General features: G+C 47.9%; 1 protein-coding gene across 1 annotated transcript; it reads right to left on the reverse strand.

Annotated features, from left to right (window-relative positions):
• Positions 1–199: 199 nt before the first annotated feature.
• PRDM14 (PR/SET domain 14) lies at positions 200–22392 on the reverse strand. The gene is made up of 8 exons (XM_033202534.1): positions 22235–22392; positions 20246–20969; positions 19537–19590; positions 19288–19445; positions 16034–16304; positions 8150–8352; positions 4410–4511; positions 200–858 (listed from the first exon to the last, which is right to left on the reverse strand). Exons 2-8 carry the CDS (start codon positions 20943–20945, stop codon positions 631–633), a joined length of 1716 nt encoding a protein of 571 aa, XP_033058425.1. The 5' UTR covers positions 20946–20969; positions 22235–22392; the 3' UTR covers positions 200–630.
• Between the last annotated feature and the right edge of the window lie 417 nt (positions 22393–22809).

The raw sequence follows: 22809 nt of genomic DNA on the forward strand, positions 1-22809 counted from the left end.
CAGGATGGTCTCGAACTCCTGACCTCGTGATCCGCCCGTCTCGGCCTCCCAAAGTGCTGGGATTACAGGCTTGAGCCACCGCGCCCGGCCATTTGTGTATTTTTAATAGAGACGGGGTTTCACCATGTTGGCCAGGCTGGTCTTGAACTGTGACCTCAGGTCATCTGCCCATCTGGGCCTCCCAAAGTCCTGGGATTACAGGCGTGAGCCACCCGGCCAACTGCAGGGACTTCTATAACCCATAAAAGGAAATAGAGAGAATCTGAATCCTTTGTTTTAACATTGTCTCCACACTCTGAGGACTAGTCGTTTTTGGGTTTTTGTTTGTTGGTTTGTTTTTTTGAGTCAGGGTCTGGTTCTGTCACCTAGGCTGAAAAGCAGTGGGGCGATCTCAGCTCACAGCAACCTCCGTCTCCTGTGCTCAAACCATCCTCCCATCTCAACCTCCTGAGTAGTTGGGACCACAGGCATGTGCCACCACCCCCGGCTAATTTTTATATTTTTTTTGGTGGAGACGGGGTTTCACCATGTTGCCCAGGCTGGTCTTGAACTCCTGGACTTGAGAGATCCACCCGCCTCAGCCTCCCAAAGTGCTGGGATTACAGGCATGAGTCATTGTGCCTGGCAGGGCTAGTAGTCTTCATGAAACTTCATGTGGGAGTAGAATGTTTCTTGATCTGAGAAGATTTTCCCACAGATGCTGCATGAGCAGCCCTCATCCTCCTTGTGTGAACGCCGGACATGGCTGTCATGGGCAGCATGGGATGCAAAAGATTTACCACAGTACTTGCATTTGAAGGGCTTCTCCCCAGAGTGCTGCCTGATGTGTGTGCGGAGTATGCTGGAGGCAGTGAACCTCTGCAGAGAACAGAAACACAGAGTACAAGAAAAAGTCAACTTCCGTGAGCTGGACAACCAATTAAACTAAGGCGTTAATTTCACTGTTGCTCATCCTTACAGACAAACCTTGAGTTTTAAGGCCACAGAGCACTCCTGGTCATCAGCAGTAGCCTTAATCAGAAAGGACTCCACTGACGTGTCCTTCTGGCTGGTTTTGAGAAGCACTGGATGTTAGAACAGTGGTTCTTCAATGGATAGATTATCTGGAGGTCCAGTTTTTAAAAAAGCAGATTGCTGGCTGGGCGCAGTGGTTCATGTTTGTAATCCCAGAACTTTGGGAGGCCGAGGTGGGTGGATCACCTGAGGTCAGGATTCGAGACCAGCCTGGTCAACATGGTGAAACCCCATTTCTACTAAAAATACAAAAATTAGTTGAGCATGGTAGCATGCACTTGTAATCCCAACTACTTGGGAGGCTGAGACGGGAGAATTTCTTGAACCCAGGAGGCAGAGGTTGCAGTGAGCCGTTATTCAGCCACTGTACTCCAGCATGGGTAACAGAGTGAGACTCTGTATAAAAATTTAAAAATAGCAGATTGCCAGCCTGGGCAACATAGCAAGACCTCATCTCTACAAAAAGTAAAAAAATTAGCTGGGCGCCGTGGCTCACGCCTGTAATCCCAGCACTTTGGGAGGCCGAGGCAGGCGGATCACAAGGTCAGGAGATGGAGACGACGGTGAAACCCCATATCTACTAAAAATACCAAAAATTAGGCGGGCATGATGGCGGGTGCCTGTAGTCCCAGCTACTCAGGAGGCTGAGGCAGGAGAATGGCGTGAACCCGGGAGGTGGAGCTTGCAGTGAACCGAGATCGCGCCACTGCACTCCACCCTGGGTGGGGGACAGAGCGAGACTCCGTCTCAAAAAAAAAAAAAAAAAAAAAAAGTAAAAAAATTACCTAGGCATGGTAGCATGCACCTGTGGTCCCAGCTATTTGGAAAGCTGAGGTGGGAGGATAATTTGAGCCCAGAAGGTCGAGGCTGCAGTGAGTTACGATGGCACCACTGCACTCCAGCCTGGGTAACAAAGCAAGACCCTCTCTTTAAAAAAAAAAAAAAAGACCGGGCGTGGTGGCTCAAGCCTGTAATCCCAGCATTTTGGGAGGCCGAAATGGGCGGGTCACGAGGTCAGGAGATCGAGACCATCCTGGCTAACATGGTGAAACCCTGTCTCTACTAAAAAAAAATACAAAAAACTAGCTGGGCGAGGTGGTGGGCGCCTGTAGTCCCAGCTACTCGGGAGGCTGAGGCAGGAGAATGGCGTGAACCTGGGAAGCAGAGCTTGCAGTGAGTCGAGATCTCGCCACTGCAATCTAGCCTGGGCGACAGAGTGAGACTCTGTCTCAAAAAAAAAAAAAACCAGATCGCCAACCCTACCTAAGAGAGTGTGACCCAAAAAATCTGACATGAGACCCAGGAGTCTGCATTTAAGCAAGCAATTCTGATGTGGGTCCTAGGATCATACTTCAAGACAAACCTCATTACAGAAGGAGAAGCTAATATCAACCAGAAGCTAATATCGGCCAGTGTCTTTGCATAAGTCAGTGCCTTACTGGTTTTCTTCTTCTTTTTAATTTAAACTTTTTGAGATGGTTTGTAGGTTTGTTTTATTTGTTTGTCTGTTTGTTTTGAGACAGAATTTCACTCCATCACCCATGTTGGAGTGCAGTGGTGCGATCTCGGCTCACTGCAACCTCCATCTCCCAGGTTCAAGCGATTCTAGTGCCTCAGCCTCCCAAGTAGCTGGAATTACAGGTGCACCACCATGCCCAGCTAATTTTTGTATTTTTAGTAGAGATGGTGTTTCTCCATGTTGGCCAGGCTGGTTTCAAACTCCTGACCTCAGGGTGATCCATCCACCTTGGCCTCCCAAATTGCTGGGATTAAAGGTGTGAGCCACCGTGCCCAGCTGAGCGGTGTTTTTCTATGCAGATTATTTTCATTCTATTGACACACACTTTGGAGGTATTAGTTGCCCTAATCTGGTAGACTTAATATTTTTCTTCATTTTGAGAGGCTTAGAAGTAGCTGTAGGACAGCCTCTACTTCTTTTATAGCTTTATTGTAAAAAGTATAAATGACTCAGTGATAAAAACATAATCTATACTAGTGCTTTCCAACAGGACTTTCTGCAATAATGAGAATATTCTGAACCCACGCTGTCCAGCTTGGGAATCACTAGACACATGGAGCCACTGAGCACTTAAAATGTGGCGAATGCAACCTAGGAACTGAATTTTTCAACTTTACTTCGTCTTCACTAATTGAAATAGCCACATATGATTAACTGCTAACTGCACATTGGACAGCACAGAGCTATTTTGGTGTAATATGTCTAAAGCGTGGTCAACCTATTGTTTCTATTATAGCAACGTCTAACCACATGACTCATCTGTTTTTACAACTCTGTATTCTGTGTAACATAGACTAGATGCCGCTTCTGCAATGCTCCTATAGAAAATTACATCAGTAGCATCCTTCACAGATTAAAGTAGTAATAATATCAATTAACATTCCAGTACTACTTTTATGTCATGCCAGGCACTGTTAAAAGAGTTTTATATATTTTACTGATGTTATCCAACAACTTGGTAAAGACTAATCTCCCCAGTTTATCAATGTGGAAACTAACAGGAGTTCGTGGATTTGCTCAGGGTGGCACAGCTAGGTAAGCACCAGAGGCAGGACTTGAACCTTGGCCAAGTTTGTGCTCTTAAATACTACAAAATAGTGAGGTTTTTTTTGTTTTTTGTTTTAGATGGTGTTTCACTCTGTCACTAAGGCTGGAGTGCAGTAGCATGATCTTGGCTCACTGCAACCTCCACCTTCGGGTTCAAGCGATTCTCCTGCCTCAGCCTCCCAAGTAGCTGGGATTACAGGCATGTGCCACCATGCCCAGCTAATTTTTGTATTTTTAGTAGAGATGGGGTTTTGCCATGTTGGCCAGAATGGCCTCGAACTCCCTATCTCAAGCCACCTGCCCGCCTCGGCCTCCCAAAGTGCTAGGATTACAGGCTTGAGCCACTGCCCCCCGCTTTTTTTTTTGAGAGAGAGTGTCTCACTCTGTCACCCAGGCTGGAGTGTGCAGTGGTGCAATCTCGGCTCACTGCAACCTCCACTTCCTGGGCTCAAGCAATTCTCCAGCCTCAGCCTCCCAAGTAGCTGGGACTACAGGCATGAGCCACCAATGCACGGAAAATTTGATTATAGGCGTGAGCCACCACACCTGGCTAGTGCTTTTAAATACTATGTAATAGGTCATCAGGTCTCCATAAATTTGGAATGTATTTTACTACATGTACCCTAAATGCCAGCTTGGCAATAGGAGGTTGGTTATATTTGACCATCTTTAGCAAAGTCGAGCATATTTAGGGGTGGACATGAGGACTGGGCTGATACTTGACTAACATTTACCAAGAATTCATTAAGCCAGGCTTTGTTTCAAGTTCTTATACATAGACACCCAAGCAGAGCTCAGGACACATCCCTTAGTAAGAGGTTCCATTTACCTTAGTACAATACACACACTGGTATGGTCTGTCTCCAGAGTGGACTCGCATGTGTTTGTTAAGGCTGGAAGACTGAGAGAAACATTTCCCACATGTAGAACACTGAGGTGAAAAAGAAAAGTATAGTTGAAATCACACCTTCCTCTAACAAGTCCATTTCAATCTTGCATTTACCTGGGGTTAGAGAAGAACTCTTTTTCAAAAAAAAAAATTTTTTTTTTTTGAGACAGGATCACAATTTGTTACCCAGGCTGGACTGTAGTGGCACAATCATGGCTCGCTGCAGCCTGGAACTCCCAGGCTGAAGCAATCCTCCCACCTCAGCCTCTTGAGTAACTGGGACTATAGGTGCGCGCCACTAAGCCAGCTAACTTTTTTTTTTTGAGATGGAGTCTCGCTCTGTCATCCAGGCTGCAGTGCAGTGGCGCGATCTCGGCTCACTGCAACCTCCGCCTCTTGGGATCAAGCAGCTCTCCTGCCTCAGCCTCCTGAGTAGCTGGGACTACAGGCGTGTGCCACCACACCCGGCTAATTTTTTGTATTTTTAGTAGAGATGGGGTTTCACGGTGTTAGCCAGGATGGTCTCCATCTCTTGACCTTGTGATCCGCCAGCCTCGGCCTCCCAAAGTGCTAGGATTACAGGCGTGAGCCACCACGCCCGGCCCAGCTAACTTAAAAATTTTTTTTTGCAGAGATGAAGTCTCACTATGTTGCCCAGCCTTGTCTTGAACTCTAACAGATCCTCCTGCCTTGGCCTCCCAAAGTGCTAGGATTATAGCCGTGAGCCACGGCACCCGATCTGAGAGAACTCTTGCTTCAGATGTGGAATGTGGGACTGAACAGGTTTGTGGTGTATGGCAGAGGCCTGAATTAGTCCTGCTCTCTCAACAGGTAGCTGCGTGACTACACAGCACATCAGTCAAATTTGGAATCTTAAGTTTTCCGATCTTGCTCATGGGCAAAACACCTGCTCTTCCTTCCTCACAGCACTATGAGTAAACTACAAGCACTGTACAATTAACTCAACAATTATCTGTGATTTACAGAGTACCTACTATGTGCTCCACACTGCTAGAAACCAGGAGCTAGAAGTCAAGGAGGGGTGGCAATGAACATGTAAGCCACCATGGCAAGGCACAGTAGCAGATGATCTGAGACATGTTGAACTTTCATGAAGAGGTTAACATTTTGTACACATGCTGTGAATAATTAATGTTGTTTCTCCAAAGTCTTGACCTTGGCAACTCCCCTCGAAACTGTCTTAGGAATTTCACACCAGGTGAAGTAAACTACTAGAGAGGTGCAAGCACCGGAGAGGTTACCAGGGATAAAGCAGGAGGCCTTTGGTTTTGACATCACTTTTAAGGAAATTATGTTTACTAAAGAGAAAAAATATTTTCCTCTGAGAAGGGTTTCCGTGCTTTCACATCCTCTTTCCAGGCATGCTTATGCGCAGAGGAGAGAGCAGATCTTTTTTTTCTTTATTATTTATTTATTTACTTATTTATTTATTTATCTATCTATCTATCTATATTTTTGAGGCAGAGCCTCACTCTGTTGCCCAGGATGGAGTGCCATAGCATGATCTCAGCCCACCACAACCTCCGCCTCCTAGGTTTAAGCAATTCTGGCGTCTCAGCCTCTCGAGTGGCTGGGACCACAGGTACGCACCACATGCCCATCTCTACAAAAAATACAAAAAATTAGCTGAGCATGGTGGCACGTACTTATAGCCTCAGCTCAGCTACTTGGGAGGCTGAAGTGGGGGGACTGTTTGAACCTGGGAGGTGGAGGTTGCAGTGAACTGAGATCCTGCCATTATATTCCAGCCTGGGCAACACAGTGAGACTCTGTCTCAAAAAAAAAAAAAAAAAAAAATTGTTCTCCACTCAACTGTAAGAGCAGCTTGTCTGTTGAAGAGTAAGCCATCATCTCACTATCACCAGCTTCCTCATCAGTCCTGTCATCTACAGACCTCCTGGTCGACAGTCCTCCAATTTCAAAGAGAGCAAGCATTCTATACATCTTCCGTAATTTGGTTTTTGCTTGATAAGACAAAAAAAATTTTTTTTTTTTGAGATGGAGCCTCACTCTTGCCACCCAGGCTGGAGTGCAATGACAGTCTCCGCTCACTGCAACCTCCGCCTCTAGGGTTCAAGCAATTCTCCTGCCTCAGCCTCTAGAGTAGCTGGGACTACAGGTGCCCGCCACCACACCCGGCTAATGTTTTTATATTTTTAGTAGAGACGGGGTTTCACCATGTTGGCCAGGCTGGTCTCGAACTCCTGACCTCGGGCGATCTGCCCAACTTGGCCTCCCAAAGTGCTGAGATTACAGGCGTGAGCCACTGCACCTGGCCAGTAGGCCATCATTTATATAATCAGTTTTGTGTTGATGAACATGCAGTCTCAAACTTTTCACTATCAGAATACTGGATAGTTTTCACTTTTGCCAGTCTAATAAGGGAGAAATACCTTCACCATCCTGATATTTTAAAATCCTTTTAGAATTACACAAATACATGATAATTGTAAATGTATTCAAATTTTATAGTATAATAAATATATACTATATAAACACTATATATACTATATATACAAATAATATAGTAATTAAACATGACTTTTCCAGAAGCTTAGGAAGGAAGGAAGAAATAAGGACAATTTTATGATGATTACTCTCAATTTTCAAAACAGGAAAATGGGCTCAAGATCGTAGCTGCCTGAGGTAGTTCCGACAAGGCCAACAGTTAAGCAAGAATACATCTGTGTCCTGTGCCTGGCCGGGCGCCGTGGCTCACACCTGTAATTCTAGCACTTTGGGAGGCCAAGGCAGGAGGATCACGAGATCAGGAGATGGAGACCATCCTGGTTAACATGGTGAAACCCCGTCTCTACTAAAAAAAAAAAAAAAAAAATACAAAAAATGAGCCTAGCGTGGTGGTGGCGGGCGCCTGTAGTCCCAGCTACTCGGGAGGCTGAGGCAGGAGAATGGCCTAAACCCGGGAGGCGGAGCTTGCAGTGAGCCGAGATCGCGCCACTGCACTCCAGCCTGGGCGACAGAGGAGACTCCATCTCATAAAAAAAGGGAATACATCTGTGCCCAAGCCTCGTCCTCCTTTTAATTAAGCCCAGGGTATATTTGTACTTTTTTGCACCAAGCCTAGCAGAGCATCCAGGTATCTGGAATGGCTCCCTAATGTCATTACTGCTTTTCTGTCTTACAAAATCCTCGGCCTGCGGTAGAGGCCTTCCGCTCTTTGGAAGGACCATGCCTTCGCTTCCTCCTCACCTATACCCGTCAACACACTTGCACAGATATGGAACAAGGTGCAGTTCCCCAGGAGCACATGCCAGACTCTTTCTTGCCTGGAACGGCTCGACCCTTTTTCCCTGCCCAACTAACCCTGCCACCAGTATAAATCAGATACCCCATTTGTCCTTCTATACTTGGCTCAAGGCCACTTCTGTGCATCTTTCATAATCCACGTGTCCAGGTGGTCATGGACACTCCTTCCTCCATGTTCCTCCCTCTGCTGGTACATGCATCCTAACACGTGTGTATCGCTGTGCCTATTCACGCATGCCTGTTGGGTAATACTATCCTCTCCTCCTTCAGAGAGGGTGTCCATCAGGCACCACAGCCATGCAGCTAGCACCTACAAGGCAACTCCCCGTGTTCAGGAGCTTGGGAAGGGAGAGAGAATGTGATGGCGGGTCGTGTGTCCTCCTAATACTCACCTTGTGAGGCCGGTGCTTCTCATGAACATGAAGAATGTGAATCCGAAGCCTGTCCCGCTTCTCAAAGGACCGTTTGCAGAGAGAACAGGGAAATTTCCTATCGCCCCTGTCCACACAGGGGGTGTACTTGAGGTGCTTATCTCTGTAATATTTGTAGGTAAATACCTTCCCACATCTTTCACATCTGTAGCCTTCTGCAGACTCTGTCAAACACAGCAAACACAATGTCTCTTCAGTTACTTTCCTCCCTAGTTCCTTCAAGAGAATATTTTATTTATTTATTTGCTTATTTATTTATTTTTAGCCAATAGTTCTTTTGGCTACTTAAAGAGAAATTTTCTTTCTTTTTTTGAGACAGAATCTTGCTCTGTTGCCCCGTCTGTAGTGCAGTGGCATGATCTTGGCTCACTGCAACCTCTGCCTCCCAGGTTCAAGCGATTCTCCTGCCTCAGCCTCCCAAGTAGCTGGGATCACAGGTGCCTGCCACCACGCCTGGCTAATTTCTGTATTTTTAGTAGAAACAGAGTTTCACTATGTTGCCCAGGCTGGTCTCAAACTCCTGACCTCAGGTGATCCTCCTCCCTTGGCCTCCCAAAGTGCTAGGATTACATGCGTGAGCTACTGTGCCTGGCCAAGATATTTTTTTTTTTTCTTTTGAGGTGGAGTCTCGCTCTGTTGCCCAGGCTGCAGTGCAGTGGCGAGATCTCAGCTCACTGCAAGTTCCGCCTCCTAGGTTCATGCCACTCTCCTGCCTCAGCCTCCCGAGTAGCTGGGACTACAGGCGCCCACCACCTCGCCCAGCTAGTTTTTTGTATTTTTTTTTAGTAGAGACAGGGTTTCACCATGTTAGCCAGGATGGTCTCCATCTCCTGACCTCGTGATCTGCCCGTCTCGGCCTCCCAAAATGCTGGGATTACAGGCTTGAGCCACCGCGCCCGGCCTATTTTTTTTTTTGAGACAGAGTCTTGCTCTGTTGCCCAGGCTGGAGTGCAGTGGTGCGATCTTGGCTCACTGCAACCTCTACAAGTGATTCTCCTGCCTCAGCCTCCCAAGTAGCTGGGACTACAGGGGCGTGCCACCACACCCGGCTAATTTTTGTATTTTTAGTAGAAGTGGGGTTTCACCATGTTGGCCAGGATGGTCTCTATCTCTTGACCTTGTGATCTATCCGCCTCAGCCTCCCAAAGGGCTGGGATTACAGGTGTGAGTCACCGCGTCCAGCCAGCAAGATAATTTTTAAAAACCTTTTTATTCCAGAAAAATGTAAACATATACCAAAATGAAAATAATAGTGTAGTAAACCCTCAAGTGCCAAACACCAAGCTTTGACCAACTCATAACTAATTTTGCTTTCATTTATATCACCACTCCCCATAGTAGATTATTTTAATACTAATTCATCCTTTGACTCAAAAATATCTAACTGGGCGGGCGCGGTGGCTCATGCCTGTAATCCCAGCACTTTGGGAGGCCGAGACGGGCAGATCACGAGGTCAGGAGATCCAGACCATCCTGGCTAACCCGGTGAAACCCCATCTCTACTAAAAAAAAAAAAAAAAAAAAAATCTAACTGTAATCTTTAGAAGACGACATTTTTTTAAAAAGCATAATTGCACGGGCACAGTGGCTCACGCCTATAATCCCAACACTTTGGGAAGCTGAGGTCAATGGTTCAAAACCAGCCTGGTCAACATGGTGAAACTCCATCTCTACTAAAAATACAAAATTAGCCAGGCGTGGTGGTGCATGCCTGTAATCCCAGCTACTTGGGAGGCTGAGGCAGGAGAATCACTTGAACCTGGGAGGCATAGGTTGCAGTGAGCCAAGACTGTACCACTGCACTCCAGCCTGGGTAACAAGAGCAAAACTCCATCTCAAAAAAAAAAAAAAAAAGCATAATTGTGCCAGGTGCAGTGGCTCACGCCTGTAATCCCAACACTTTGGGAAGCTGAAGTGAGCAGATTGCTTGAGCTCAGGAGTTTGAGACCAGCCTGGGCAACATAGTAAGATCCCATCTCTACAAAAAAATAATAAAAATTATCTGGGAATGATAGCACACGCCTTTAGTCCCAGTTGCCAGGAGGCTGAGGCAGGAGGATTGCTTGAGCCTGGGGAAGGTAGTTGAGGCTGCAATGAGCAGTGATTGAGCCACTACACTCCAGCCTGGGCAACAGAGCAACACCTTGTCAAAAAAAAAAAAAAAAAAAAAGAAAGCCGTAAACATGTCGTTGTCACACTGTCATACCTAAACAATTAACTCTTATTCTTTTATAGAAACATGTATGTACTTATATACACACATATATATTTGTTTAATTACTTTCTGGTCAGTCCATTCAAATTAGGATTCAAACAAAGTCTACATGTTGTATATGGTTGCCATGTCTCTTAAATATCTTGAACCTATAGGCTCTCTTTCCCTTTTGTTCCTTGAAAAGTACTATTGAAGAGACCCTTCCACTAACCCCATTTAAGAGCAGTGCAACCCTGCAGCTCTTAAACACATTCCTGCCTAGCATTTGTTACAAGGTTAATACACTGAGGCCAACCTATTTCTCTTTGTGCCTTTAAGATCAGCCTGAGTTATAAGCTCAGTCACCAGGACAACCGCAGCTGACTTCCCAGGCTTCACAGTGCTGTTCCATTCTACGAAATTCGAGGGACCTTCTTAGTTTATACTTCATTACTCAAAACTTGTGGCAGATTCCACAGCTAGACTCTTTATGTATAGAGTAAGGGTGAAAGCATCTTGACTTCCCTAATACACAGGGTAACTGTGATGACTAATTCTAATACTTACTGAGTCTTACCAATGTGAGTGATACTATCACTGAATGGCAAGTAAGACTGAGAGAGGTAAATCTGTTTTTATCAATGGAGGAGGGAGGAGGAGAGAAGTTAGAGAGGGTGTAGCTAGACTCTAGCAAAGCAGGTTCCACGTCCAGGGGTGTCTATGTGTTGGGGGAAGGCGAGAGAACAGGGGCCACCTACAAAAGCATCCCTGCAGAGGACACTCTGGATTCCAGAGGATAAAGTGGCTTTGACTATGAATGCACCACTGAGACCTCATTGTTTGACCCCAGGGAGGAAGAGCAGCTAAAAGTGAGTGTATGCAAGGGTTTGCAGATAGAAATCTTCTCAGCATCAGGACAGCAGGGAAGCTGTCCATCAGGGACTTTGTTAGTTGACAACTACATCCCAGGCATATTTAACAGGTGGCTAAGGAAATAAACTATTCATTAAGTAAATAACCAGGAAAGCAACTGCCAACCCCAAGCTGATCCATTGCCCTGCTCTGTCTATCACTTTCATTGAGGTGCTAATACTCTCAGAATCCCGTGCCGGGACACTTTTTTGGCACAGAGGTAGAATTTTTATTGGTCAGAAATACCTGGCCTTCCTGCTTCCTGTGGTGGGAAGGGAAGAGAGGGTCAGCAATTTTACAAACATAAACAATAAAGCACACCAAAATTTAGAATAGTTTCAGTACTGAGTTTGCTTAATAATAACCACTTAAGCAGAAATGAAACCTAATTTCATCTTGTTCCCTATCCTTTCAAATTTTATCTTGTTCCCTATCCTGCCTCTCCCTATCTCTTCACACCTCCACACCGCAAAACACACACAGAAATTCCCTCTCCCTCAGGAGAGGGCAATGCTTGCATATTCAAATAACCCGCCCACACACAGTCTAGGCCCTTCCCTCATCACTCAAGACCTTAAAGGGGAAGGCTCCCACCTACCACCAATCCTGGCCAAAAAGCCTTTGGGGGAAAAAAACTCATTTGAGAATGCAATGGAATTTTAATTTTTCTTTCCTTTTTATCACATCCAAACCATTCATATTAATAGATTAACAAATTAGCATTCATTTATAATTATTCCCAACAAATTAAGTCGTTCACAAGTTTCCCTCCATTGTCCAAAATATATGTCCTCAAAACAATGCTGTAAGCATCAGGTATCAGTTGGCTCAGAACTGTAACACAAGTATCTTCTCTACATGCTGGGTTTCCCCCACACTTAACCATCATAAGCCCTCATTCTGTTGCTTGCTCTGATTGCCTCTGATATCTGCATACTATTCCAGTTAATAGCATACAGGTTGAGTATCCTTTTTCTGAAACGCTTGGGACCAGAAGTGTTTCGGATTTCAGGATTTTTTCGAACTTTGGAATATTTCATATACATAATGAGGTATCTTGGGGATGGAATCAAAGTCTAAATATAAAGTCTATTTATGTTTTGTTTTATACATACTTTATACACATAGCCTGAAGTTAATTGTTTTTGTTTTTTGTTTTTTTTTTTGAGATGGAGTCTTGCTTTGTCTGCAGCCTCCGCCCCCCGGCTCCTGAGTAGCTGAGATTACAGGCATCCGCCAGCACACTCAGCTAATTTTTTTGTATTTTTAGTAGAGACGGGGTTTCACAATGTTGGTCATGCTGGTCTCAAACTCCTGACCTCAGGTGATGTGCCTGCCGCGGCCCCCCAAAGCGCTGGGATTACAGGCATGAACCACCGCGCCTGGCCCACCTGAAGGCAATTATACACAATATTTTACTTTATTTATTTATTTATTTTGAGACGGAGTCTCGCTCTGTCCAGCCTGGGGGACACAGTGAGACCCTATCTCAAAAAGTAATAATGATTTCTCAAAAGGATAATGATAACCATCTTGTCAGTTATTAAGCAGGTACTTTTTTCCACTCCATTGCTCACTTTTCTTTCTTTTTTTTTGAGATGGGGTCTCACTTTGTCGCCCGGGCTGGAGTGCAGTGGTGCAATCTCAGCTCACTGCAACCTCTGCCTCCTAGGTTCCAGTGATTCTCCTGTTTCAGTCTCCCGAGTAGCTGGGATTACAGGCATGCGCCACCACACCCAGCTAATTTTTTGTATTTTTAGTAGAGATGGGGTTTCGCCATGTTGGCCAGACTGGTCGTGAACTCCTGACCTCAGGTGACCCACCCACCTTAGCCTCCCAAAGTGTTGGGGTTACAGGCGTGAGCCACCATGCCCAGCCTGTTGACTTTTATTCCAAAAGGAGTTGCTACATTTCGGGAAGTGAGCAACAGGTCTTGGTTTGGTGCTAAGTACGAGACAACTTAGAGCTCCATAGATCATAGAGAATCCCAACCATTTTTGCCTCCATTCCTATCTTTACCTACATTCCCACACCCACACCACCCACCAAAACACTTCTGGTCCCAAGCATTTCAGAAAAAGGATACTCAACCTGTATGCAGATATCAGAGGTGATCAGAACAAGCAACAGAATGAGGGCTTATGATGGTTCAGTGGCGGGGAGAACCCAGCATGGAGATAAGATACTGGGGGAGTAGGAAGATAGTTCACCAAAACAATTCTGACAGCGCCTCATCGTTGGGACCATTATTTATCCTTAAATAATGACTGCTCATTATTTACCCCCTGATTTCTGGTGGACATTTCCTTGCCTTCTGCTTCACTATTCCCTGAGTCTGATTGCCTTCCCTCTCTCCCTCTGCCTTACATATGCCTTATTTCATCTCATCCCTAATCAGTTTTTTCCAACTTAGTTCTAGTGTCTTCCTCTCACTCCGTATGCACTGGGATCCAGAAGCAGGAGATACTAAGGTGTTTAGGGTTATTTCCTGCCCTGAAGCATCTCAGTCTAGCAGGAAAACAGGCATGCAGATGCAATTCGCTCTTTTTTTTTTTTTTGAGATGGAGTTTCGCTCTTGTTGCCTAGGCTGGAGTGCAATGGCATGATCTCAGCTCACTGCAACCTCCGCCTCCCAGGTTCAAGCAATTCTCCTGCCTCAGCCTCCCTCAGTAACTGGGATTACAGGCGCCCACCACCATGCCCGGCTAATTTTTGTATTTTTAGTAGAGACAGGGTTTCGCCATGTTGGCCAGACTGGTCTTGAACTCTTAACCTCAGATGATTCACCCGCCTCGGCCTCCTAAAGTGCTGGGATTACAGGCATGCGCCACTACGCCTGGCCCATTTTTAAAAAAAAAACGTGTTCCTTACACATTTATTATATCATAATAATTTGCCTTCTCTCTTTTTTTTTTGAGACGGAGTCTTGATCTGTTGCCCAGGCTGGAGTGCAGTGGCATGATCTTGGCTCACCACAACCTCTGTCTCCTGGGTCCAAATGATTCTCCTGGCTCAGCCTCCCCAGTAGCTGGAACTACAGGTGCCTGCCACCATGCCTGGCTAATTTTTGTATTTTTAGTAAAGAAGAGGTTTTTTGTTTTTTGTTTGAGATAGAGTCTTGCTCTGTTGTTCAGGCTGGAGTACACTGGTGCGATCTTGGCACACTGCAACCTCTGCCTTCCAGGTTCAAGTGATTCTCCTGCCTCAGCCTCCCGAGTAACTGGAACTATAGGTGCATGCCACCACGCCTGGTTAAATTTTTGTATTTTTAATAGGGACATTCACCGTGTTAGCCAGAATGGTCTCGGATCTCCGGACCTGGTGATCTGCCCGCCTCAGCCTCCCAAAGTGCTGGGATTACAGGCGTAAGCCACTGTGCCTGGCCTGAGATGAGGTTTTACCATGTTGGCCAGGCTGGTCTTGAAGTCCTGACCTCAAGTGATCCCCCCCACTTCGGCCTCCAAAAGTGCTGAGATTATAGGCGTGAGCCACCATATCCAGCCTGCCTTCTCTCTTATTTACAGCAATATGCATTTATCTTGTCCCACCTACTAGATTAGTAGTTCCTAAACTTCAGTGTATCTAGAAATCACTTGGAGAGCTTATTTAACGTGCAAATTCCAAAGTCTTACCCCTGGAGTGGGCTGGTGGTTCCCTAGCCCCTTGCTGCTGGAATGTGGTCCAGGGACCAGGACCAGCAGCACACCCTGGAAGTTGATAAAAATACCAAATCCTGGGCTGCTACCCTGAATGAGAACCAGCATCATGAAGATCCCCGGGTATTCATTCCCACATTAAGGTTTGAGAGTGAGAGTCCAGCTCAATATTTCTAACTTGCCTGAGACCCATTGTAGGCAATGTATTTTATACTCGACACCCAGCATACACACATATGCCCATGTGAAATAGAAATTTCACAAAACAATCCTTACTCTTAAGTGATTCCCATCAATATTTTCTATTCTACTCTACACTTATTCTTTTTTTTGTTTTTTTGTTTGTTTGTTTGTTTTTGAGACGGAGTCTCGCTCTGTCACCCAGGCTGGAGTGCAGTGGCCGGATCTCAGCTCACTGCAAGCTCCGCCTCCCGGGTTCACGCCATTCTCCTGCCTCAGCCTCCCGAGTAGCTGGGACTACAGGCACCCGCCACCTCGCCCGGCTAGTTTTTTGTATTTTTTAGTAGAGACAGGGTTTCACCGTGTTAGCCAGGATGGTCTCGATCTCCCGACCTCGTGATCCACCCGTCTCGGCCTCCCAAAGTGCTGAGATTACAGGCTTGAGCCACCGCGCCCGGCCTCTTTTTTTTGTTTTTTAAATGTGGGTCTTGACCGCTAAATTGATTTCCCACCCCACTAAGACATGCAACTCTGCAACCCACCATTTGAAAAACACTGCTCCGGTGAATTGACTTCAGCTACATTAGCCTGGGCAGAGATGAATGAGAAACTGGCTCACCTATGGTAGAAGTTACATCCATTTAGTAAATTTTCTTTTATTCTTGGGGTGGAAGGTCGGGAAGAAGAATCAGTATGTTTATAAATAGGAGTAGCTTCCGCAGCTTTGGGAAGCTGAGGATGCTTTCCTTCACCTGGGTAATGCCCTCCCGGTTAGAGACACTCTCAGTTAGTCCTCTGCATTAGCCTTTGGGAGGCAAGAGCTGCGCACGGAGGGTTTGTGGAAAAGAGCCCAGTCCTTCTACTGGAATGCCCTCACTGGGCGAAGTAAGGGTGTGCACTCACCTTCAGAGGGCCCAGATGGCTGCTTCCCGGGCTCTGTGACCTGAAGGCTCACAGGAATGTCCAGAAATTTCTCATAGCAGTCTCCATACCACACAAGGAGCTCTTGGTTCTGATGGATCTCTTTGCAGCTCTCATAAAATATATGCCCTTGACACTGCACAGCAACTAGGTTCTGCTCCTTGGGGAAGCGGGCACAGTTGACATAGGACATCCAATTCCCCGTACCTCCTTTTCCATCTATAAAGTGGCTTAAATGACCATCTTCAAAGATCTAAATGAAATAAGGCATGAAGTTTGTATTGTACTTTTATTTTTGGTCTAATCTACAAAATAGTTTTTTTTTTTTTTTTTTTTTTTTTTTGAGACGGAGTCTCGCTGTGTCGCCCAGGCTGGAGTGCAGTGGCGCGATCTCGGCTCACTGCAAGCTCCGCCTCCCGGGTTTCCGCCATTCTCCCGCCTCAGCCTCCGAGTAGCTGGGACTACAGGCGCCTGCCACCGCGCCCGGCTAGTTTTTTGTATTTTTAGTAGAGACGGGGTTTCACCGTGTTAGCCAGGAGGGTCTCGATCTCCTGACGTCGTGATCCACCCGCCTCGGCCTCCCAAAGTGCTGGGATTACAGGCTTGAGCCACCGCGCCGGCTACAAAATAGTTTTTTTTTTTTTTTTTTTTGAGACAGAGTCTCGCTCTGTCGCCCAGGCTGGAGTGCGGTGGCCAGATCTTGGCTCACTACAAGCTCCACCTCCCGGGTTTACACCATTCTCCTGCCTCAGCCTCCCAAGTAGCTGGGACTACAGGCGCCAGCCACCTCGCCCCGCTAGTTTTTTTGTATTTTTTTAGTAGAGACAGGGTTTCACCGTGTTAGCCAGGATAGTCTCGATCTCCTGACCTCGTGATCCGCCCGCCTCGGCCTCCCAAAGTGCTGGGATTACAGGCTTGAGCCACCGCGCCCGGCCTACAAAATAATTTTTTAATACTTATGACCTAAACATCACACTTGAGTCCACCAAATAAGCTTCTATCATTCCGATTTCTTTTTTTTTTTTTTTTTTTTTTGAGACGGAGTATCGCTCTGTCGCCCAGGCTGGAGTGCAGTGGCCAGATCTCGGCTCACTGCAAGCTCCGCCTCCCAGGTTCACGCCATTCTCCTGCCTCAACCTCCCGAGTAGCTGGGACTACAGGCGCCCGCCACCTCGCCCGCCTAGTTTTTTTTTTTTTTTTTTTTTTGAGACGGAGTCTCGCTCTGTCGCCCAGGCTGGAGTGCAGTGGCCGGATCTCAGCTCACTGCAAGCTCCGCCTCCCGGGTTTACGCCATTCTCTCGCCTCAGCCTCCCGAGTAGCTGGGACTACAGGCGCCCGCCATCTCGCCTGGCTAATTTTTTGTATATTTTAGTAGAGACGGGGTTTCACCGTGTTAGCCAGGATGGTCTCGATCTCCTGACCTCGTGATCCGCCCGTCTCGGCCTCCCAAAGTGCTGGGATTACAGGCTTGAGCCACCGCGCCCGGCCGTTTTTTGTATTTTTTTAGTAGAGACGGGGTTTCACCGTGTTAGCCAGGATGGTCTGGATCTCCTGACCTCGTGATCCACCCATCTCGGCCTCCCAAAGTGCTGGGATTACAGGCTTGAGCCACCGCGCCCGGCCTATCATTCCGATTTCTATATAATTACAAGTGGTTTATAAATCTACTTATGCCAACGTAGATTTGTTAGTTTAAGGACATCTCTCTAGGTAATGTCACATATTGGGTTTTTGTTGTTGTTGTTGTTGTTGTTTTTAGAGACAGAGTCTTACTCTGTCACCCAGACTGGAGTGCAGTGGCTCAATCACAGCTCACAGTAGCCTCGAATTCCTGGGCTCAAATGATCTCCCACCTTAGCCTCCTGAGTAGCTGGAACTAAAAGCATGCACCATCACGCCTGGCAAATTTTTAAAAAATTTTTTGTAGGGACAGGGCCTCACTGCTTCCCAGGCTGGCCTCAAACTCCTGGGTTCAAGTGATCCTCCCACCTTGGCCTCCTGAAGTGCTGGAATTATAGGTGTAAGCCACTGAAACTGCTTAATGTAACATATTCTAAAAGATTCTTACTTTTATCACTTTCTTGATTCCCAAATTCCTATAGTGAGCATGTTAATTTCATAAACAGAGGTAAGTGAAACAAAAACGTCGTATTTAATTCTACCATTTAAACACAACTGAATAGTTTTATATTTTACTCCCACTTAGTTTTCACGCATATTAATGGAGCTATAAATTATTTCTTTCAAGGCCAAGTTTGGTGGCTCACGCCTGTAATCCCAGCACTTTGGGAGGCCAAAGCAGGCGGATCATGAGGTCAGGAGTTTGAGCCCAGCCTGGCCAACATGGTGAAACGCCGTCTCTACTAAAAATACAAAAATTAGCTGGGCATGGTGGTGCAGACCTGTAATCCCAGCTACTTGGGAGGCTGAGGCAGGAGAATTGCTGGAATCCAGGAGGTAGAGGTCGCAGTGAGCTGAGATCACGCCACTACATTCCAGCCTGGGTAACAGACAAAGACTCCATCTCAAGAAGAAGAAGAAAAAAAAAAAAACACGAAAAATTATTTCTTTCTCTGCTGCTGGTAATTTCACTGTCTCCAACATTTTGTTATTATAAACAACCCTGGGATTAACATATTCCACATAGCCTCGATTTCAGATTATTTTCCTGTAGTATATTCCTAGAAGTAGAAATTCAGGGTCAAGGGACTTTGAACATTTTAAGGTATCTGATACATTCTGACAAATGGTTTTCTCCTGCAGGTAATAAAATGCAGTCCACTAGCATATCCCTAATATATCATCACTAGATCTTGAAGAGTATCTGGTTGTTGCTTTTTTTTAATCCTTGACTAATTTTATAGGTGAATAATATTGAATTTTAAAACTTGTTTTTATTCTCTTTAGCATACTTTCATCACTCTATAATATCTAAAGTATTTGATTTTGTCTATATATAATACAACACATTGATTCTTTAAATGTATATTCCATAGTTAATCTTCCAGACTAAAATGACGTAAGACACCCACAAAACACAGAATTCATGCAGAGGTGCTATCCTCATGGAGAGAACACTGGCCATTCCTTCCTTTTACAGGCAACACAAACCACAAGTATCTGCCCTGGATGTCCTCTCTGTGACCAGGACTCTCCCAGAAGGGCAAAGGCCAAGATTTCCCCCCACTAGTCTCCCGCACCATTTTCAGCAGCAGACCCACCAGAAACAGATTTACCTCCCACATCACAGAATTGTCTCCATAGGTCTTCACTTCACTGGCGTTGACCACTTTACCTTGAAAGGGCCCAAACCTGACTCCTTTGGCAATAAAACTACTGCAGAACACACCAAAATGTGGGACTTCACCAAACACAGTCTGCATGAGGCATAGACCTAGGGGAAAGCAGAGGCAGGAAAAGAGAATGAGGAGGGTTGACTCTGCATTAGTTCAGGGAAAGAAATCCATGCAAGGAGTCCTGCCTACCTTCTGGAAGTTGAAGGGAGTCTTTATCCAGAGTTTGAGGAAGGGAATCAGACCCTAGCAAAAGGCAGGTTAAAACAAAACAATTTTTCATTAAAAATGTATTATAAAGTGCTTTTATGAGGTGTTTCCCTCCTTAACTCCCTAGAAGTAACCATCATTCCAGTTTGATGTTTATTTGTTGTTTCCATTTTTCCCTGCTCATGGTCTGTTCATATACGATTTCGCTGTATACAATTCCATATACAATTTCTCATTTGAGACTCAGAACAGCCTCATGGAAGGTTATGTAATTAACCCCATTAGGCAAATTCAGAGAATTCGAGGATCATAGGTAATGCTTGATTAGTCAAGGAAGACTGGTTGGAAGTCCAAAGGTTGGAAGTCAAGGTCAGGGTAGCTAGCTGAGCTGGGACTCCTAGGTGTGAACTGCTGAAGCCTGTCATTGCATGTCAGCATAGAATCTGAACCTACCTGGGAGTTCACTGCAGGAACCATTTCTCTCTTGGTCCTTAGCTCTCACTAAAATCAACCTTGGTCATGCAGTTAAGCAAGCAGGGCCTCAGAAGTGAGCCCAGACAGCCCTGGCTCTCATGCAGATACTTCCCCCTTTCTGCCCTCTACAGCCTCAGCTCCACCTGGAAGCGCCTCTTCCCCATCCTGCCTGCATTCCCATCCAATTCGACTCCCAAATGGTGTGAACTCCCTTTACCAGAGCTGTCTGTGGGGACCAGGAGGCCTGAAATCGCATGGTGCAGGCTGGCTGGGTGATCCAGGCTGGGAGTGACCCCGTACAGAACGAAGTGCAGGTCCTGCTCCGTGAACTGGAACCGAGCAGGGGACTTCCCTTCTTGGTTGGAGGGTTTGGGACCATTCTCTGACTGCTTGCTGGGTGAGCAAGGTAATAACTGGGAGGTCCTAAGCCCCTCAGGTAACAGAGAAGCATCCACAGGGGGCGGTGGAATTAAAGTGTCAGGTCCACAACACGGGCCACTCTCGTTGTCGCCACCTACGATTTGGTGGCCCGGATCTTCACTGCTGGCACCCGTGTACTCGTGGCTGCTGCTCGGGAAGGGCGGCACTTCCCTGGGGACGTGGGGAATTGGGTACCACGGTGGCAGCTTGCTGTACCAAGGTAGATCGTAGAGAGACTCCCTCTGTAGGCCCAGACCCGGGCTCAGCAAGGGAGGAGCCATCCGGAAGGCGAAGGGGGGCATGGCGGGGACAGCAGACGCGGCGGCCTCCAGCTGCCGGAAAGGTTGGAAGTCTTCCTCCACGGTGGCCAGGCTATTTCTGTAGTGTCCATAGGCCGGGAAAGGCGTGTAGTACGCGGCCAGGTTCTGCGGGCTGCTCTCCGGCGGGTAGCACACCTTGTCCTGAGTCGTGGCCTCACCTGGCCGGGGGAGAGCCATCCCGGGCCCGCACGCTCGGCGGCTCTGCGGAAAAGCGGGCGCCGCTGAAGACATCGCGCCGGAGTTGCCCGGGGTCCGACCCGCGCCTCCCCGCCAGCCTCCTCCACCCGAGCCAGCCCCAGATCCAAGGGAACAGGATAAACGCCCCCAGTACGATCCCGCCTGCCCTCTCCCACAATTAAGACAAAACGAAAAACAGCAATAGAAGCAAACACAAAAAAGCCCCAAACGGAAATCTGCCGGGATCTCGTCCGACTCTAAATTCCGGGTTAGTGTTGCCTTCGCCTTCCCTCTCCAAGTACCCCTTCCCCAAGCCCGGCCGCTTTCCCACACTGGCTCTCCGCTTTCGGCCCCCAACCCGGTTTCTGCAAAACCCATTGAAGTTCCCTCTCCTTCCTTCTCCTCGGTCCTACAAAACTCTTTGGTAGGGTCTGAGGGAGCCGCGGGGCCCTCCCAAACCCCGAGCTGGGCCGGGAGCCGAGCGCAGGCGGTCGGAGGGTACTGGAGCAAGCGACAGCTCCAGGCGCTCCTGGGCCCTCAGCTGGGAGGGAAGAGCCGAGGACCCTGGGTCGCACCGCGCAGATGGAGACGCGCTCCCAGAGCCCCCAGGCAGATCTAGTGACACCGCGACTTGCTCCGGCCCAACGGTCTGACCCCGCGGGTCCTGGCGGTCCTGACTGCCGGCAGGGGAGGGGCGCGTCACTTTTGGCTGCCCTAGGATGCACCGCCTGAACCCCTTTTTCCCTTGTGGGCAGCGTCTGCCACATTCCCCGGGTCCCTCGGAAACTCCAGTCATTCTACCAGGACTACTGGGGCCTGGGGTCGTCCCTCGGGAGCCGCGTGGACTATCCCTGGCCAGGTGGAAGCGAAGAGCCTCGGCGACTGCCAGTCCTCCCGCCCCCGCGCCGCCGGGAAAGGATGGCGTTTTAACAGACAGGCAGCAAGTTCACCGAGGCCGAAGAATGAAGCCCCTTTAGGGCCGGCGAGTCTTGAGATCAATGAGACCAATAAGAAAACCAAGCAGGGTCACGACTCAGAAATTAAAGAACACGGGGTCAGAAGAAGAGGTCAGCCACGACACAGGCAGCGGCCCGTCTCCTCCCGATCCTCCAAAGACGCCCCTCTCCTGGCCTCCTCCGACTTCAGGGATCTGCAACTTGTTATTTGCAGCCCCCGAGAGGACAGAACGACCATCCAAAACGAACTGCGCCAGCGAGTGCTGTGGCCCTCCCCAGCCGCCCTGGAAGACCACCGCCCAGGGTCCCGGGCACGCCCTGCCCCGCGCCTACCTCCGACACTACCTCCGAGAGCGCCACCGTAGAGCAGGCGCCTCCAGGGCGCAGCGGGGCCACTCGGGCTCGGTAGACTTCGGGCGGGCCCTGAGGGCTGAGCCAGGATTAAGAGGGCGGGCGGGGCCGCGGGACATCAAGAGGGCGAGGGTAGCGAAGTGACCCGGCCCACGCAGATCCCCGCGTCGTCTTCTCCCCGCCCACTACTGCCATTGGCCGACTCTCGACTCGCCCTCTGTCCCCTGGGGTCGCGCACTTAACTCATCAGTTCTCCAAACCCTCCCCGGGACCCTAGTGGAGAGCACTCTACGCTGGCCTTCTAGGGCAGGCACTATTGCCTATTGCCGCTCCAGGCGTGCGGAGTCGGGGAGCAAAAAGCCTGACACGCGTGCTACCCAGGGCCCCCATATAAGGTCCCCCGCGCGCACACACACCCTGAACCGGAGCCCAGAAGGCCTGACTGGCGTCCCGGGGTCGAGCCCCTTAATCTCGGTTCCCAGTTCGGAAGAGCACAGCCCGCCCGAAGGCGGCGTGTGACCCGCTGGTGCACCTGGTGGGCGTCTGTTCCCGACACC

This window comes from Trachypithecus francoisi, unplaced genomic scaffold (assembly GCF_009764315.1).
Source record: "Trachypithecus francoisi isolate TF-2019V2 unplaced genomic scaffold, Tfra_2.0 Lachesis_group7, whole genome shotgun sequence".
Lineage (NCBI taxonomy): Eukaryota > Metazoa > Chordata > Mammalia > Primates > Cercopithecidae > Trachypithecus > Trachypithecus francoisi.

Coding starts and splice junctions, on each gene's coding strand:
- PRDM14 (XM_033202534.1), bottom strand. CDS start 20,945: ATGGCTCTCCCCCGGCCAGGTGAGGCCACGACTCAGGACAAGGTGTGC. Junction 19,591..20,245: donor GGTCCCCACAGACAGCTCTG/GTAAAGGGAGTT, acceptor GCCTTTTGCTAG/GGTCTGATTCCCTTCCTCAA. Junction 8,353..16,033: donor GCCATCTGGGCCCTCTGAAG/GTGAGTGCACAC, acceptor TGTGTTTGACAG/AGTCTGCAGAAGGCTACAGA.